Consider the following 20,271-nt stretch of genomic DNA (forward strand, 5'->3'; position numbering starts at 1 on the left):
GAACACGACTAGCCTCCCAGAAGCCTCCGGTGCGGCTCGCAGGGAACGCACTTCCTGGGACGCAGAGAGGGAGACGCACTCGGAGGCTCTTCAGTGTGGGCGAGTAAAATGTCTTGGATGTGAGAAACAGGTAGGTGTGGTCAAGAATGTTCTGATTTCTGGGTCTTTCGCATAAGTAGTTGAGGATTTTGTGTAGAATAGCTAACTCGAGGGGAAGGAATCAGGGACATTGAAAAATGCTGACCACATTTGTGGACATAAAAATTGAGTGAGGAGAGGTATTTGATAAAGCTTTAAATTTTTATATTGTACACAGTAGTATGGAAATGTTGAGATGTCTCGCCGGAGCAGCCAAGGGCCTGGGGCTGGGCTAGCCTGGTGTGCTCTGTGGAACTGCAAGTTGCTATTTTTGAATCACCAGCTGCTGCTGGTTGTGTAATGATGACCTGCTCGTGGTTCAAACCCACTCACTGTGCAGGGATGGGCTTGTTCTGAGAGCTTTAACAGTCACTGTTGCGGTCTCTTTCCATTGGCTCTAACCAGGAGAGCCCTACCCTCCCCCCCGCCTTTTCTTTCTGCCAGCTCTGGTGCACTTAAGGACATAGCTCAGAGGTGGGGAGAGGAGAGGAAGGTGACTGTGGACTGCTCTCTAAGCTTGGTTTGCTTTCCTCTGAAGCCCAAGTTCTGTTACAGGCCTTGGAAGGGGCCTCCACTACGTTAGAGAAGGACCAGAATCGGAAACCCCACTTAAAATAATTGCTCAAGGACCTTGGGGTGTGTTTTTAAATGTAAAATGATTTCCCTTAACTTTGGAGGGAGCAGTGATGCTTGATACCAACTCAAGAAACATTTAAAAAAGAAAAATAATTTGATTGAAATTTCTTCCATGCAGACTGAGCTGGACAACATTCTATGTAATGATCATAATAGAGGCTAGTGATAAACGCCTAATCCAGGAAGTCCTCAGGCATTTACAAGTTTTCATTCTCATCCTACCTATTGAGGTAAATGGTATTTGAAGAGGCAGTTGCTGAGGCTTAAAAGATATATGGAAACATTTAAATGGCAGGTCGAGCCATTGGTGGAACTGTAAACTCAAAACATTCTAGTTGCAAATTTTAGGATTCACAGTGCTGATCAACTTGGCCTGCTTTTGTTGTCAGTATCCTTTAAAAAGGTGTAAGAGAAACATAATGAATTTCTTTTACTTCCAAGACAACTAACTGCACAATGTTTCCTAGGCCCTCTATTCTTTCACTTTAGTCATGAAAGGGATTTTTAAAAGTTATTAAATTGTATGTTACATATAATGTGAGAATTTAAGAATAAAACTTCCTTAAAAAAAACTTACTGCCCACCTTTTTTGGTATAACATTTCGCTGGTTTTAGATGATTGCTAATCATTTTTTCAAATTCCAAGTGAATTCAAATTGAGTTTTAAAGAAGTATTATATTAATTTGGGGCATTTTTCCTATTTATTTAGGTCCGGATCATTTCTGCTCTCTGTTCAGATGTACGTGTATTTCTTCTAAGTTAAAGTTGTTTTAGAACTATTCAGGTACCTCCAAGAGCAAAGAGTAAGTACATCCTTTGATTATATTATATTTCTCTTTTTACTACTTGCTACCATATATCAGATGACATGTTTTTCTCTTGTTCAACAAAATAGTTATAGGACAGAGCTCCCTTTTGAGTGCCCAAATTACAGGTAGAAGGAACTGCTACTGTTACCATCAAGAATTAATATAACTGCTATTACATGTGTTCTTATTTAGCTATTCCTTGGAATTGTCTCTGAAAAAATACATAGTAATGTATTGCACTATTCCTGCTCCAGATTTTTTTGAACTCCGTTCAAAACCACAGAACAGAAAGCCTTTTGAAAATATTTTTATTTGAAATGATATCTTTGATAACCTTTCGCTGGGTACCAGATTTTATCCATTTACTTCTCTGAAAGTCACTGCGGAACAGGTAGTCAAATGACAAATATGAAGTGGTTGTTTTGAAACAGTGTTCTTATTTGGTTTGGTCGGTAACTACAAAGAGAGTACTGTGTCATCGTTGTTATATGGCTGTAATCATCTGTAGTTGTTTGCAGAGAGATCTGAAGAAAAGCATGTTCCTAGCTAAAGAAAGTAAATAATCCTGATAATAATCATTACAAACTTAAATTTTGACCATATTCTATCTTACAAAGGGCTTTACTAGTCAGATGTGTATTTGAGGTTCAGAGGATGTAGGTGTCTTGTCCAGTTTGTAAATAGAAGATTATGACTGGTCTTTAGGTCTTTGGTCTCCTTGGCTACAATACCAAGCTGCCTCTCAGATGGAAACAGTAAGCCCACACATCTGTATAGATGACCCTGTTCAAGGCTGTTGCCCAGCTAGAGTTCATGAGTGCTCCTTAGATTTCTTAAAGTGTTTTCTTAGCCTTGCACATTTTCCACAGTCCCTAATAAGTGGTTTTCATATGGCAAAAAGATGTTTATTTTTTCCCTCATTGCTACTTTAAAAATAAAAATACAAATATAATAAATTGTTCAGCTTTGATAAACAAATTTGATATATTAACCACTCTTAAGAGGGGTATCAAATCATAACATACTTATGTATCCAATGGATAACATACTTATTAAGTTGAAAACACAAGAAACAACACAGCCATAATTGATAGACTCCTTAACCACTGTGGAACTTAGTCGACGTTGCTAAACAGCTATTTCTAGAAGCATAGTGTCTATGTAAAGAACTGGGAATGGCCTCATTTTTCTTAGGAAGTTTCTAGGGGAAGAAAATGAACTTAGTTTTAAAAAGCGGGAGAGACTTTGCCAATAAAGATTGGAAAGCAGGAGCACAGTCTAGAAGAAGCTTGGAGGCTTCAGAACACAGGATATGAATGAATGGGACTGTTGTTAATAGAGAAAATTTATTAGTTTCTGTATCCTGACCATACTCATATGGACCTTTTATTTGTTTGTTCATTCATTTAATAATAATTGAGTGCCTTCTATGCACCATTGTTGGACACAGTGAATAAAACAGAAGGCTCTCTGTCCTCCCAGAATTCACAGTCTGGTGGGAAAGATAAATATGAACAAGGAATCATAAGCACAATAGCTGCTACCAAAGAAAAAATACAAAAGTGCTACCAGAGCATATAACCAGGGAGCAAGGGACGGTTAAAGGGGAGGGAAGGAAGGGCACATTTAGGGCTAGGAAACTAGAAACTAGGAGGATTAATACATGTTAGCAAAGAATAGGATGGGATTAAGATAGTTCTAGGAGGAAGAATAGCATGAGGAAAAGCCCACATAGCCAAGTTAAAAAGTAGAAAATTTGAGAACTTTTAGGAAAGTAGTGCAACTATATAGGCTGCAGTGTGTGAGATGGGAGAGTGACACATAAAGAGATTGAGAATTTGGCAGGAACAAGATGATGGGATTTGAAACTTTAGAAACTTTATTCTGAGGGAAATAGGAAGTCCCTGAATGGTAAGAAATGTAGTAAAATCAGATTTGCATTTGAAAACATTCTGGATTCAAAATTAGTTGGTGCATTGCACAAGAATAGAGATCTTATTACCCTCACATTATGAGCAGATACTAACCTGAGTCAGCGTTATCTTTTAGTTCCAAATCACTGAACATATTTCTTCTCCCAACTATCCCTATAAAATGTTACTTCATTTTTCTAGCGGGATATAGACTTTATCAAATCATGTATAGATGGAGTAAAGCAGCTGAAGAAAGTTACAAAGAGCAAGGACATTAATTCCAGCACTGAGGTTGAAATGTAACTAAATTGAGATTAATTAGTGTTCCCTTCTAAAAAAAATGTCATAATATCCTTGTTGTCTATGTAAAAAGGATTTTAGTCATTGGGATCTGAGCTAAGGAGCCTTCAGCAAAAGCAAGTTTACGGGTCTGATATATCACTTGTATTGATTTGATGCAGTATAAACTCGAACACCCTTTATATTGAAATAAATATTGACTCAACTCTGTTCATTAATGTCATTTGATAGTCTATAGGCTAAGAACTACAGGAATTCATTAATAATAAAGTAATTCATTCTGATCTTGGTTCTCATTCCATTTGCATTATAGGAATCAGTGGTACAGGGCAGTTTAGTTAGAGAAATCTTAGTTACATTGATATTCCAGGTATTTGTCCCATACCTCTGAAAGCAAAAATGAATTATGATTGGGTTAGGACTCTGGTTAGGTATTTAAAGGAGTTCTGAAGCTTTGAAAGAGCTTTTTTTCTTATGTCGTCACAACTTTGATCAAATCATCATTGTCTTTCATTGCTCAGTCTTCCTCTAACCCTGGATGATACATTTTTATGACCAGGTACCTATTGGTTCACTTCATTTAATACCTAACAGTAACCACTTGATGTGTAGTAATCATACAACTGATTCACTGTCAGCATTTTGGGTTCTTATAAAACATCATATTCTTTCCCTCAGTATGACTGTTAGTTAACACATTTGAGCAACGTCCAGATCTTAGTGGCCTCAGCGTCCCTAACAATGTTTTGCATGTGTTAGATACTCAGTAAATCTATTAAATGAATGATTGCTTAGTAAGGCTACTTCCTTGTCCAATTGTAGCCTCCCTTTATGAGTTCCTGTGGTCTTGGAATAGGCCTCAGTACTCATTTATTCAAATATTCTTTGAATGACTTGTGTGCCAGACACTGTGCAAGTTGCTTACAGTGTATGGGGAGACACATGAATGAACAAAAACCAATAGGAAGTTGAATTTTGGAGCTTGACATCATTCTTTTGAAGCCTTTTCCACTATAAATATCCTCAAACCTGCATCAGAGTTTCCATTGCTGGACCAAGGTGGTTGGTTGCTAAAGTTAAGATAGTTTCTTTTTTTCACCCAGTTTGCACGAAAAAAAAATAAACCAGGACTACAGTTCCTTTGTTTTGTTTTCATCCATAGCATTTTCTTAAACAGTTATATCTTTGGTAATACTGACAGAAGACAACACGATAAACAAGTAGTAAATTAATGGAGAAACTTAGAACTAATTAACTAACTTGGGACCTTAGAAAATGGTCACTTCTGCTTAAACTCAGATTTTATATTGTACATTTATATGTGCGTGTATATAGGTATGTATACATACCTATATATTTTCTGCTAGTAAAATTATTCCTGGTTTATATGATTAAATATAGAAATACATTGTTTTCTAAAGAAATTGTGCCATCCTATTTGAACACATTTGACCAAGTCCTAACCCAGTTTCATAGTGTTTTGGTCATGGTCTTCTCTCTGACCCCTGAGCTCCTGGGAGTGCTACTCCATCATCTCAGTAGTTAATATTTGACTCTGTAAAGGATGATGGATTCTTTAAATCTAAACTGTATCCAAAAATAAGAATATTCTCAGCCTCACCCCTTTGTCATGATCTGACTAAAAGAAGTAAATGTGCTGTTCATTAAAATAGTTCGTTCAGTTGCTTCATAGGAGGCATGATAAAAGGCAGGGAAAGTATATTTGAGTGGTGTTTGGGGAGTGAGTTTTGAATAAGTTAAAGCTGAATAACATACTGGTTTTTATAATTTGTCATATATTGTAAAAGGATATAGTCTTTTAATTGGAGATGAGATAAGGCCTGGCTCCTTTTCTTCTTTTCATTACAATAACACTGAGAAATCTTTTACATTCATCTTATATGAGCAGTAATGGTATAATAACCAAAGGGTATATTTGTTTAATAAGCAATAACAATAGTATAATAACCTGCAAATCATGTAAGTCATCTCGAAGTGGCCAGGAAGTAGCTGAGCAAAATAATTTCGGGATCTTTGTTCTCATCTTTCTGTTCGACTAACTCATTGAAGGAGAGTCCATTTATATTTTGTAATTTTCCAGTATCACTAGTATATAAGAATGAGATGTTTTTCTTATTTACCATTTACTCAACAAATGTTTTTTGAATTGCTCCGGTATGCCAAACACTGACCCGGTCGGTCACTGAGTGCCAAGTAGTCATTAACCCTTGCATTGCATTTAGAACACGCCAGACATGTTTTAAACACTTGATTAACTCATAGATATGACAACTTGAACAGACCTATCAGATAGGCACTGTTATTTTTCCCATTTTACAGATGAGAAAAATGAGGTACAGAGCGTCTGTAGCTGACCACCCAGGCTCACTCCACTAGTAAGTGAGGAAGTGGGGATTAGAACCCAAGCAGTCTGGCTCAGAATCTGCCTTCAACCACTCTGCTGTCCTATAGTGCTGCTTTCCCTACACCTTTGCTTTTATGAGCCGCCTTCACCTTTGCTTTGTGCTGGTCTCATTTTGTATTTGTATGAGCATTTGAGTCTGAATTGGAGTTGTTTGTAGTCAACAGTTGATGAAAGCTCTGACTCTATATATTTGAGTGCCTGACACATGAAAGTACTTAATATATGTGTGTTGAATGAATGATTATTGATAACCAAGAGAATTTCAGATGTGATGTTAAGAGAATTTGAAATTATTTTGGTTGTGTCTCTGGTTTGCTGTGAAGAAAAATACATGTCTAAAGACGTTAATGACTACATGACCCAGTCAGTGGTAACCCAGTGTGTGTGTGCGCGCCTGTGCTGTGAGGTCACATGCATTTATATACACTCATATTGTACATATAGAGGATACCAGGACAGAATTTCCTCTTAATATCATTAGTTGTGTTGCCAGTCGGCTCCACCTTTTCTACTCTGCTCTCCTATTATCCCCTCATGATTTGTCCTCTTGTGTGTCCCCTCCTAGTCTGACTGACAGTTCTGCACAAGCCTGCCTGCCATGGGCTGTCGGGATGTCCACGCAGCCACAGTCCTCTCCTTCCTGTGTGGAATCGCCTCGGTAGCAGGCCTCTTTGCAGGGACTATGCTTCCCAACTGGAGAAAATTACGACTGATCACGTTCAACAGAAATGAGAAGAACCTGACAGTTTACACAGGTCTGTGGGTAAAGTGTGCCCGATACGACGGGAGCAGTGACTGCCTGATGTACGACACTACTTGGTACTCATCAGTCGACCAGCTGGACCTGCGAGTCCTCCAGTTTGCCCTGCCACTCAGCATCCTGGTCGCAATGGGTGCCCTGCTGCTCTGCCTGATCGGAATGTGTAACACAGCCTTCAGGTCCTCGGTGCCCAACATCAAACTGGCCAAATGTCTGGTCAATAGTGCAGGCTGCCACCTGGTGGCCGGGCTGCTGTTTTTCCTGGCTGGTACTGTGAGCCTCTCACCATCCATCTGGGTCTTCTTTTATAACATCCATCTAAACAGGAAGTTCGAGCCAGTCTTTACATTTGACTATGCAGTATATGTCACTATTGCTAGTGCTGGGGGCCTGTTTATGACTTCTCTTCTACTGTTTATTTGGTACTGTGCATGCAAATCTTTGCCTTCTCCTTTCTGGCAACCACTGTACTCCCATCCTCCCAGTATGCATACTTACCCACAGCCCTATTCAGCACGCTCCCGCCTCTCTGCCATTGAAATTGACATTCCAGTAGTTTCACACACCACCTAATGGAGAAATAGTTGTTAAAACTATTAGCCTCACATTTCCCTTGTACAAAGAGCTGTTTTGGATAAATATACATTTTCTTTTGTTTCTGACCAGTCTATAAAGCCAAATTTGTTATGTCCTGGTAGAATGAAGTGCTGCTAGTTTTTATGAAAAGTACATTATTTTAAATGTGAATCAGTCCTTTTATCTTCTTATGCTAGGAGGATTTTTAACCTCCATATTGATATCTGATCAGTTATTCAAATAGAAAGGACCTGAGTCTTATTTGAAGTGACTTAGAGCAACATGGTAGTGAAAAAAATGACTAAGAGAAGCTATTGTATATGATCTTTATCAATATTTCAGAATGTGTAGTCCTTTCTTATAATACCTTAACTGCTTTTGTCACCGTTGAGGCAAGTTGGAGTTCGGTGTCACCCCAAAGGTAGAGGGGAGGCAGAGGGATAAGGTAGACCTGTCGTTAGCATTTTTCCTCGGTTCTTCCACATTGACAGTGAAGAATCACAAGTCACTGAGATTTAATAGTTTTATTAAAAGTATGCTTTAGACAAAATATGCCCCAAGGAGGCACGTGGTCCCAGCGCTATAACCAACACAAAGGGACCAAAATGGCTACAAAAGAGCAAAAAGGCCACAAAAGGCCACCAAAAAAGGAGGAGAGCCCTGAAGGGCAACAAGGATCCAGAAGTGGGAAAGTCCGCCTTATATTTGGGCCCTGATGGTGGTTTCAAAGACATTCCTAGGTGATCGGCAAGTGAGGTCACCCTGATTGACACCTGGCTGCTATATAACTTTGCCTAGGGTGCAGGTGCTTACCCAGAATTCAGTCTATTATAATTAGATTCATGAACTTCCAGGAATAGTCATGAGATTCTAATGATGGTATAATGAGGCTGAAGTTAGGGGCAGTACTTTCTACACATATGTTTATAGCTGGTTTAGGCCAGCAGCTTTTATGGCCTTTATACTCAAGGATTTGGGGTAATTTATAACCCTAAAAGGGAGGTATTTCTGGGAGGTTCTTAAGGAGGGCCTTCAAGGGAAGTTTCTATGGTTACAGGGCTGAGCCCCTGTTCCTTTGTTCCCCTGTTGCTCTCATGTCTGACTACCTAATAGTTTGAAAAAAGGGCAGTTTCAAATATAAGAAATTTCTTTCAGGTAAGGGTAATAGCTTAATAGTAGTCTACCAGCTTAAGGCTGTGACTTTTCTTACATCTCTCTCGGGGCTAATTGTATTGAATAGAGTTAGTTATTTTGAAGAGTTCTTTCGTGAGTTCCATATCTTCTACCTCATGTCAATATTCAAAAATAAAATGCATTTCAAGTGATGTCAGAGAGAATGAGCCTAACATTTTAAATATCTATTAGTATGGATAACATTTAACATAATTTTAGAAGTTGATTCTATAAACTTCTTTTGGAATTATTGTATTATTAGAATTAAAATGTGCCATGTGATGGGTTGGTGCTTCCTCTGAGGCAGGAAAACCTTTTTTTCTTTCTTTTTTTTTTTTTTTTTTACAGATATCATCCAAGTGGTACTCGTGCCCATGTGTAATCTCTTCGTGACTAAGAGAAAAAAATACAGGCTCAAGTGGTTTGTTTTCTTTTAGATGATCGTAGGGGACAGGCATCTGTTCTTCAGTGATACACATTGGAGCATCACTCTGGTGACTGCCTTTTGAGTGATGGGTGAAATAAGGTATGGCTTCACCACGCCCACATTCACCCTTGATTCAGTTCCTGCCCCCATCTCTGAATATATCCTTGAGCATATATCTTTGCCCAGTACTTTAGTAGATGTTGTAGAGGATACATGAAAAGTATGAGACCTGGTCCTGTCTGCTAAAAAATTATAATTTAATAGAGAAAGTCAAACTATTGACTTCATTGGCAGCTGGTCTTAACTCCTCAGTCATTGATCCAAGAATTTATTTCAACCAGAGACTTGGTTTTCTGACAAACGGGCTTATTGTACAATGCCAGCAGTATTCTGGAACCTAGAAATTCAATTACTTAGAGCTTTTAGAGCACCTGCCTTACCTTAGTTATTACACTGTAATAACACTGTATCAGATTCATGAGAATGAGCAAAAGTAGTAGAGAAGTTGTTTACCTCTGAAAGTATGATGGTGTATTGAAAATGGAGGAGTATTTAAAATCTCCAAGTGGACTAAGATTTAGATGAACCCATGTTAACACTGAGATAGATGAATGCTTAGAAATTCAGGGATATTGGATCTTTACCCTTATGAATTTGAGCTGCTTAATTTGTATAATTTGCTACAGGTCAGTACTATGTTCATAAGGATTTTGTTCTATTAACCATTACAAATGTCACCAACAGCTAGTTGCATGATAAACAGATTATTATGCCTCTTTGCAAATCTGAATATGATTCTGGTACTTCTGTGGATGTAAGTGATATTTTTTTTTCTAATTCCAACACTAGTTTATGTATATAGCAAATAAATCCAGGTGTATAATTTTTAAATGCCGTCAGGAGAAAGCATGCACACCTACAGTTTTTTAATAATAGTTCCTGATTTCCTTCAGTTCCAGTCCTTTTAACTCTTCTCAGATTGAGCTGAGTCTTGATCATTCCAAGACAAAGGCAGGTAGAATTTTGAAATAAATATTAATTTCCCCCTTTGCTTATTAATTTCAGTCCCCTCTCACTTTGTCCAGAAGTGTCAAGAATTTCACCATCCTGCTGTTCTTTGTATAAACAATGTTAAAGAAAAGCAGACTCAACCATTGATATATCAGACAGTTTTTAGTCCATGGGATCATAAATATAAATGTTAAGCTTTTCCTACAAGAATCTTTTCATAATCTGTAGCCTTAAATCAGTATTTATTATAGATTCACTAGACAAAAGAAACAGCTGTTTCCCTTATTGTCTTTAATACTTCAGATTTGCTATTAGTAGCTCTTCTTCAAAGCCATTAAAAGAAAGCAAGTATTTACTTTTTTTTTTTTTTGTAACTTTTGAGTGCTCATCAAGCTATCATTGTGATGGGGGATTTTTTGTTGTTAATGGCCTTTTACAGAAGACAGCTTTAAAAACAACTTTAAATGTGGTATGATGTACCAGATTTGGTTTATTCAGCCATGGGAGAAAAGATCCCTAAGTTTACTTTACATGTAAATATATGCTATAATAGATAATATGTTTGTTGTAAGCTGCAAATCTCGATAAAACTGCACTATACTTCTTGATGTTATTAAAAAATGTATTTTTACAAGTTTCTGTCCTCATTTTCTTCAGTGCTTTAAGGTGAAATATTTTGAAAAATGTTTCTCAAATATATGTAAATTGAAAAAGACATGGCCCCATTTAAAGTTCTCTAGAACAGCAATTGGATAGGAATTGGAAAACTGGATTTATTATTTTAGAAGCATCAAAACTTTTTATCCATTTCTAAGAGCGATCCTAGGAGTTTACTGGGCTGTTTTAACATTTCACAAAAAAGCACTAAATAAAATCAGTGTGCCAGATTTGCCTTATCAGTGGAGTTTTCTAATGGTCTGTGATTTTGGACTTTGAAAATTAACAAGTGGTTAAGTTGGAGGACCTTTCCTTACTTTGTAGAACTTGAGGTTACCAGAAGTGGTCCTGACAGGTAAGTCACCGTGAAATTTCTCAAACCCGGGATGAGCTCTTAGTCTTGGGCTATAGCCACCTGGGAATGTTTCACAGATGTACCCTCTGAACCCACGGTACCGTAGATGGCAGAGCCATATGTTGCACTGGAAATCCAAAGCCACTTCAGGCTGAGCATCCCCAGCCAATGATGCTGATGTGCCTCCATCCAGAGTCTGACCCTCAGTTGAGTAGGCTTGCTGAGGCTGACAATGCTAGAGAATCTCTTCATGCTAACCAAGTTCACAAGAAACTGGTTTACCAGCCAGAAATGAGAAATACAGATTACTGGCACCCACTTTCCAAGGCCAGTTTTTTTTTTTTTTTTCATTTCTTTCTGAAAGAATTTTGTTTGACAACCATAGTCATTTCTCCCTGTAATCAGGGAGAAAATAAAATTGAGTGGTACACTATTCCAAGAGGCAAAGGGAAATACTGCTGTCTGCAGGTAATATGATTGTCCACATAGGGCAGCCAGTAGAATCTACTATAAGTATATAACTTATAAAAGAATTCAAGTGTTTGGCCAGATTAAAAATCAATAGCAAAAATCAGTAACCCTTCTGTATTTCAGCAGTCATCAGAACATAAATATTGTTCCTATAAATACTATAAAATAAATAATACAGTAGGAAACAGCAACTTTATTTTTTTTTATGCCTACAGCACCTGGTATTCCTAGGTGGTTTCCCATCCAGTACTAACCAGGCCTGACCCTGCTTAGCTTCTGAGTTTAGTCAGGATTGGGCACCTTCAGTGTGGCATGGGCATAGACTGAAAACAGCAACTTTCAATCACTTGGGAAGTGTATATGAAAGGGAGATAGACATGCATACTCTCAGCCTGTGATTTTTGGCTAATTCTGTAGTATTTTACTTATATAGTATTTAGCTAAGGAGGTTTCTATGGACCTTGCAAATGTAATTTATTCATTTTAACATCAACTCTTATTAAGGACTTATATAACTTAGGGATCATTTCATATTTTATTTTCCTGAGACATTATCCTATAGCAAGACCAGTTTTTAAAAGTACACCCTACACAAAGCCTCTTGGAGAAAAGACTGATTCCAGTCCTGAGATAGAAAAGTACAAGATGAGCCCAGCACATGTTCTTCCAGAAAGTAAGGAAATGCTCAAAGAATGATAAAGACTTATCAAGTTACATAGGAACCAGCTTGAGGTTCCCACTGGCCAAATCTGGAAAATATGAGCATAAAAATAAGTAATAGTAATGGGTTGTATCTCACTGAGTAAACCAAAAATTCATATGTCCGTACTGATATAAATAAATAGGAAAGAAAGAAAAGCTGTTAGAGTAAAATACCAAATGGTATAGAAAAACATGGGAGTTAGGAAGATACCAGAATTAAAACTAGTTGGTGAAAGTTTGATGAAAAACAGGATATTAATTACAAAATACTCCACAAACGTTAATTCAAGCAGGAAAAAATTTATAGTGGATAAACTTGGCAGACAGCTTTAACTGAGTAATCAACTTTATCACCAATAATAGGACAAACTAATGTCATGCACCTCCTGATACGATGCAGTGAGAAGGTCACATTATTGCTTTTATGGCATTTCCATTAAAAATATATAGCTTTAGATTAATCTTGAAAAAATCGTGCAGGTTGTCAGTTCCATTTTTGTGTTATGCTTCTTTCTTCTGACCTCTTCATTTTTATTTAAAAAGCTTAAAAACTTAGATTCTAAATTCTCTTCAAAATATAAAATAACTTTTAGGAGGGATTTTTGAAGAGCTCTAGTCAGGTCTTCTGTCCTGAAAAACTAAAAAGGAAAGGTCCTGCAGAGGAGATGTAAATCAAAGTCACAGGACGGCAGGACTCTTAATTAGCTATCCCATTCCCACTAATAGTATCTTCAGTCCTAAAGCATATGGACAGATTAGCCTAAAGGCCATCTCTCCCCTTGCTCCCTGTCCCATACATGGGAGGAATCTTTCTCCAAGGTCACTCTCTCCCTTTACCTGCTGGGCTTCTTACCACCCTCCAGCCTGGGAAGGTTCTATTGTCTCTGCGGGACTGTGGAACCCCGGAGAGAAAAAGCACAGCTATAACCTGCCTAGTATTTATATCCAAATCTATTAACTGGGAATTTGGGTTTGCTTGTTGTATTTTCTTTGAAAATATGCCAACATTCAAGACTGTTCTATAAAATAAATTCTTCAGCAAATTCTGAATAAGAAAGTGAGATGGTAGATGAGGAAAGGAAGGAAAAAATTCTAGATTTTGTATGAAAAACCCTATTAGTAGGAGGCTTGTAATCATGATTTTGAGTGGCCTTTGTTCACTAAAATCCACTATAGAAAGACAGAATATATATTCCAGTCTCCAAGGTTTTGCTTTATAGAAAAATATAACAGCCATTGGGAATGAACGATTTGATTTTGTGTAGGGCAGCCACTAACAGACACTTTTTTTTTTTTTTCCTGTTTCCCCTTCACAGTATAAGGAATGGATTGTTAGCAATTCCATGAGAAATCTTCCTTTGTTTGGAATGTGTCCTCCTGGCCTGGCTGCAGGGCTGATCAGCAAATTGTAGTCTCTGCATGTATTTTGATTTAACATTTTAATTCTCTTGCTTCCTCCCTACATTAATAGGTTGGAAGTGACTGCTGATATTACCAAGAAATAAACTGAAGAATAAACATACCTGGAGTTTGGTATAGAAGTTAATTACATTTACGGGTAAATGTATCTGACATACGTAATGCTTATGTTGTCACGTAGTTACCAGGAACAAATAAAATACCTATAAGAATATATCATTTGTTTTTATATAACCATCCAATTATTTCTGGGGTCAGCCCTTTAGGAAGAAATAAAACTGGTAGTTTCCCAGGTAGGAAAAGAAACAGCTGATTCAAAGGCTCATTGGGCAGTTGAGTTGACAATAAGTACCTCCCTCTAAGAGTACAAAGGTTTGGGACCAGGAAGCTCAATTGTATTATCTCAGTGCAGTGAATGTAATCTGATTGTTTTACTAACAATTGGCTTGAAAAGGGGCCAAACTAGGTGATTTAGGGCCTAAGGACACTGAGCTCCTTGGATGGGGAATAAAGACAATTCATAGAAGAAAATGTGACCTAAGTAGAAAATGGCACAGTAATGGAAAGCATCAAAAGCCAACTTTTTCTGCTCTTTCTAGGCTGCTTCTCTCTCCAGCCAGGCACTAAAGTGGAGGAGAGACTAGAAACTTTGCCAGGTAGAATCAAAATGCCCATTGAATTAAGCTGGCTTTAACAGGGAACAGAGCAGGAATTAAGGAAGGACTTCCTAACACCTCATGGTAAAAGAAGAAATTAAGGTGTTAGGACTTTCTAACACCTCATGGTAAAAGAAATCTATAGTTTAGCTAAAGTCAAGTGAAATTCTGTGTCCTTAGAAGTGATATTGTAAAAGAATGATAGACAAAACTTCAATTTATCCAGAAAACAAAAGTATGCATTAAAGAAGTAAAGAAATCCAACTTTTAAGATGTTCGAAGAATAAAAAAGCAAAGAAAAAAATCATTTTACTCTTATGTTTTACTTAAAAATATTGCTATTGTCAGTCACATATCAACAGACAGGCAGCCTATTTTTCTTTGTTTATATATTTGTTTTTGTTTCTACAGATGCCTCTGAATTCTTTATTAGAAACAAAGTGACTCAGACTGCCAAAAGAATTAGAGTGCTTCCACAGTGGCACAGACTCGAATCATACCAAGGATAGATAGGGAGCCCCCCTCCTCCAGTTCTCATATGTGCTATCTGAAGGTATTATGACATCAGGGCAGGATTGGCTTCATGGGCGTGAGACTGTGGAAGTCACACAAGGTCCTGCCCTTGGCTTAATATTCTGTGGTCATTGTCTTGAAATTCTTAATTTTTGGATAAAGGGCCCTGCATTTTCATTTGGTACTAGACTTCATAAATTAGGTAGCTGGTCCTGCATAAGGGCGCTCAGGAAGGCAATACACCAGTTTTCCAGGCAGATAGACTTGTGATTTTATCCAGACTGCCCTTTACTTGCTTGCTCTGCAATAGGAAAATTGTTTATTCTCTGGACCTTAAATTTTCATCCGTAATAAGGATAGTGCCTTCTACTCCTTAGGATTTTATTGTGAGAATTAAATATTTTTCTGTGTGTGAAGGAATGCAGATAAAGCACCTAGCACAGTATGTCTGGCTTCACTGTGATTATTATTCATAAAAGCCAAGTCCATATAACAGATCCCAAATGATGTGAGTACTGATCATAAAAATAAGTATCTTTATGAAAGCAGATCTATATTTTTGCTTTACATTTTACAGATAACTATGGATTTATGTTGCCATTGCTATCACTTTTACTGGGATCTTTATATCTTAGTATTTCCATTGAAGCCATTAGTAAAACCAAGAAAATTAGCAATCTTCTTAAGCATTAGCTACTTTATGTAGTGTAGTTATATTCTTCTTGATTTCAGAAATGAGAAAGTGAATTTCCCTAATTCTTCAACAAGATATGAAGGTGACTAGAATATACAATTTAAAAATATATATTATGGTGCCCTTTCTAAGAGCCTGGGCCAAAGGATTTTTCCACTGTTTCTACTATTGAAGCAATAGGACCCTTCTCTGATTGGAGGGGATATAAATTTGAAACCTTATGAGGTGAGGAAACAAATTGCCTCATGTTTTAAGCCAGCCCCCAAATAGTTGCTGTCAGGGAAACATACTTCCTTGTTTGTTCCTTTGAAAAAGGGCTGTTATTGGAACACTAATTGACTAACCCAAACCAAACCTTGAGTGGCCCCTACGGTGGGAGAGGGCAGGGAGCCAAGACAGGTCCTGACATGGAGGACTGAGATGGTGTTCCTCAAACCAACAATATGAGATTGTTTGGATATAGTCATTTCTCTTTATTCACAGTAGCTATGTTCTATAAGGTCACCGTAAATATGAACCATTGCTCCCAGGAGAAATAAAGACTTAGGTTCCTGGAAACCTCTGGTCACAATATTTTCATCAACTGACCAATACATAACATTATTTTATGTGTACTTGTCTAAATATGCTTTATTTGATATATATTTTTAATTAACATGGAACCCACGGCCAACAGAACTCATGCCTGAACAGACTTCTCTAACCCATGTGTTTTCTCCATAAGGCACACCACAGCTTTCTTGCACTTAGAAACACTAGACGGCACTTTAGCACTTTGTTTTAAGGTCTTTTTAACATCAAAAAAAGCCAAAATGTGAAAAACATGACGTTAAATAGATCACGGAATGGACACTTGTTTCTAGAATCAGAGCTGAAACAAGAAGGTACAGTGTTCCCTTGTTTGACCTCAGCTGGGAATACACAAATCGAACCATTCAAATGTTTCGCTGCTTTTTGTGTGTCCATAAGTGACCACAAGAGCCCGTAAATATTGATTGAGGGGTAACAAATTTTAGTGAGTGGGTGAATTTACAAATATGGAATCCACCAGTAATGAGAATCAATTGTATATGGAAGCTGAGAGGGAGCAAGTCCACTACCTTAGCAGACTAGAAGAGAAAACAAATCCAGAGGGTTGGTTAAGACATGAGTACAGTTGTGAGATTCGGCTGTCTCTCTCATCTCCTTTTGGAGTAGGACATAGCAGAGAACACACTGGACATGGAATTAGGCAGTCCGGGTTTTGTTTTACTAGCTGGACACCTTTGGATAGGTGTCTGAAATGCCCCATTCCTGTTTCTCAGTTTCTACATCTGTACATTGAGACTAGTACATCGCCTTATTTCTTTCGAAGCGTGGTTGGGAGGGTGTAATGGGTTTTTAAGTTCTGCTTACTGTTACCTAATGTTAGGGCAGAAAATGGAGAAGGTGAAACAGGTGTCATATTGTGCCTCAGAATCTTCCTTTGTAGGTGGTTTATCTTCCTAGAAAAAAAACGAAAACCAAGTCCGTGCAAATACTTGGATAAATACATTTCCATTCAAAATGCACTATCAATCCAAGGGAACACTGTGTAACTATAAGGATTTTCTTGATAAACTGGCTTTTCTCAATAAGATAAAGTAATTGAGCCAATAGTTTTAAGACCTACCCCTCACTTATACTATGATTTTAGGGGGAAATATGGGAATGAGAAATAACACTTAATTTTTAATGTAACAGCCTTGGTGGGAGGGGCCCAGTGAGAAGTTGGCTCCACCCTGATGGACCAGAGTTGGGGTAGGTGTCAGAGACATGACAGAAGGACCAGCCCTAGGTGATGGTTACACAACAATAAGAATGCATTTAATACCACTGAACTGTACACTCAAAAACTGTAAAGGTAGTAAATATATATATTTTACCACAATAAAAAAAAATTAAAAAGCAAGTGGGCTGGACTTAACTGGGCTGGAGTTTCTGCAGCCCTCCCACCCCCCACCCCGCCCGCCCTGCTCCCCAGTGGATCTGAATGGGTGCACTCCACTTAGGATACTATTGGTCTAAAAGAGAGACCAGTCTGTATTTGCATAGTTCTCCATAATATGACATAAAAGAGAAATTGAGGGGAAAAAGGACTCAGCCCTTGGCCAGTTTAGAGCCACTGCACTGTTCTTCCATCGTGTTAAGGTAAAGCTGCGGCCCTACCGTTTCGCTTCTAGGGCAGGAAATGCAGAGCATGCCACAGGCCTGGAAGAGGCATTCCTATATCTGCAGTTCTGAGAGTCCTGTCCATCCAAAGGTTATGCGTCCCAGAGCTGTGTGTGGGTTCCACTCTGAGGCCAGGGGTAGGAGGGACAGGGGACTGGGGACTAAGTCCATTTGTAGCTTTAAAAAATTTATCCACAAACTCAACAAGTAGATTTACTTTCCTGTTTTTGAAGTGCCTGAGGTTAGATATTTAATTGAGTTGAATCTATAGATAGACTAGAGAAAACTGATAATAGCCTTATATCAATGCAAAAAAAAAAATTTTTTTTTCAGGAGAAAATCAAATAAGTCTGTAAACCTGCTTTGAAAATGGTAGAAAGTGCCATGAACAGAAGTCATTAGGAATTGACAAGTATCTATAGTTAAATACACCAATAATATCACTTTGTTAACATAATTCCTTTCCAATGAAAATTGTTTAAAAAGCAACTGCATCTTCAGGTTTGACATTCTGCATTTTGTTTTGCCAAGATGAGGTCTTCTGTCCTTTACATCTTTATGACTTTATTTTATACTTGATATAAAACTAAATTAATGAGCAACTAGCTCTAAACTAACACGATTGATTCACTTTCCTGTTTAATTTGCATCTCTGGCTTTTTTTGATGAAGAAATTCTTATTTTAAGACCAAACATTTATTTAGCCCTAGGTTTACATGAAATTCTTTTATTTGGAACTCCTTAATCAGGAACTAAATGTGGATTTGGGTTCACTACTTCCCTTAGCAATGAGTTTATGGATATAGAAAAAAGTAAGTGATATGTTTCCAAATATATTTGTGCCTATTTATTTTAGATCGGCACAAAGTATACAGCTTAATATAAGAACATTAGGAAATACCTGTGACAGCGTGAATTTTGATAAGCTGAATGTTGTCTAAGGTCTTAGGTTTCTCAATGTATTCACACATCTCAGGAGCAGGATCACACTGAATTGTATCATTTAGTTTAAAGTACAATAGAGTGGACATGTGGAGCCCAAGCTAAGAGCTACCTCTTTCTAGTGTGCTGTCACTGCACCCCAGTTTTTTCCTAGGCAAAACCCAATGAATCTTCAAAACCATTTGGCAGTAGTGCTTGAAATACCTCCGTGAAGAAGTATTTTAAAATTAATATGCCATTCCTAAAGATTCAAAACTCTAAAAATTCTCAAAATTAATCTTCAATGACGAAATTTTAGGTATTATGTGTTAGAGGTGAGATTTTTATTTTGATGCCTGAGTTCCCCCTGGGAATTCCTAAATCATACCATTTGAGCCTACCCAATTTTAGCGCATTTCAGGCTAAAGCTTTGTAAAAGCATGTGAAAACTCATTGAGATTTATTTATGAGAAAAATATTTTGTTAAGATAATTTTAAGATCACTTTGTGAAATACTCTTTTGCAGAACACTTTGTGATATGGAAAACTGTCTTTGTTTTAGAGTTGCACTGGGTGACTTGTATAAGTACCAATTATTTTAAAGTAAAGGACTATAATATATGGAAAGTTCTTTTTAACCTTCAAATTCAATTGATCTACCTGGCTTTAGCTTTATTTTTGTGTAACAATTGTGACATCTACTGGTTAATCTAAATAATTTCAAGAATGGTTTCGTATGCTGTTTTTCTTAGTTAAATGCATTTAACTACGAGAACTTGATGTTCAAACAATACTGTAACAAGTATCCTTGAACATAACTCTTTACATACTTAATTATATGGGATAAAGACCAAGTAGTGGAATTTCTGAGTGAAAAGATATGTGTATTTAGAATGTTGATATTGCCGATTCACCATTCCAAGAAGGTTGCACCAATTTCCACTCCACTGTGATCAAGGGTAGTTCTTCACCTAATTTCAACAGTGAAAATTACCAAACATGTTCATTTTTGTTTTAGTTTCACTTATTTATGAATGGGGTATTTCATCTTCTTATGGGTTTTTTGTCTTTTGTTTTATATTTCGTTTGTCCACTTGTATATCTTTATCAGTAGAGTGCCACATCTTTATCCTATTCTAAAACATTTACTGGTTCTTGAGCATCTTTTCATTGTAAAATTTTTGCATAATAAAGAAATTAATCATTTATCTTAAAAATATTTTTCTCAGCTTGTCATTATTTGTGATTTTTTTGCTTTGCTAAATTTTTAAATTTTATGTTGTCAGGTATATCAGGTTTAATTCTTTTATAATTTTATGTCATATTTAAAATGGGATATTGGCGAGATAAGCAGAATTTGACTTCTGTTTCTATACAATTATCTTATTTGGATATATTAATATGAATATGTATTATAAATATTATTTTAAAGGACTTTAATAACATAGGAAGATATTTATAGTCTGCAGTTAACTGAAAAAGCAAGTTATAAAACAATAAGTAAAATATGATCCCACTTTAGGA

At 37.1% G+C, this 20,271-nt stretch overlaps 1 protein-coding gene across 2 annotated transcripts; it reads left to right on the forward strand.

Annotated features, from left to right (window-relative positions):
- CLDN12 (claudin 12) lies at nucleotides 1-13,876 on the forward strand. 2 transcript variants are annotated; one of them, XM_016149640.2, is made up of 4 exons: nucleotides 1-130; nucleotides 1,485-1,578; nucleotides 6,138-6,193; nucleotides 6,788-13,876. In XM_016149640.2, the coding sequence occupies exon 4, from the start codon at nucleotides 6,821-6,823 to the stop codon at nucleotides 7,553-7,555; it is 735 nt and encodes a 244-aa protein (XP_016005126.1). In that variant the 5' UTR covers nucleotides 1-130; nucleotides 1,485-1,578; nucleotides 6,138-6,193; nucleotides 6,788-6,820; the 3' UTR covers nucleotides 7,556-13,876. The 2 variants fall into 2 exon arrangements, with proteins under 2 accessions (XP_016005126.1, XP_016005125.1); XM_016149639.2 differs by lacking the exon at nucleotides 6,138-6,193.
- The last annotated feature ends 6,395 nt before the right edge of the window (nucleotides 13,877-20,271 follow it).

The sequence above is a fragment of the Rousettus aegyptiacus genome, unplaced genomic scaffold, assembly GCF_014176215.1.
Source record: "Rousettus aegyptiacus isolate mRouAeg1 unplaced genomic scaffold, mRouAeg1.p scaffold_m13_p_13, whole genome shotgun sequence".
In the NCBI taxonomy this organism is placed as follows: domain Eukaryota; kingdom Metazoa; phylum Chordata; class Mammalia; order Chiroptera; family Pteropodidae; genus Rousettus; species Rousettus aegyptiacus.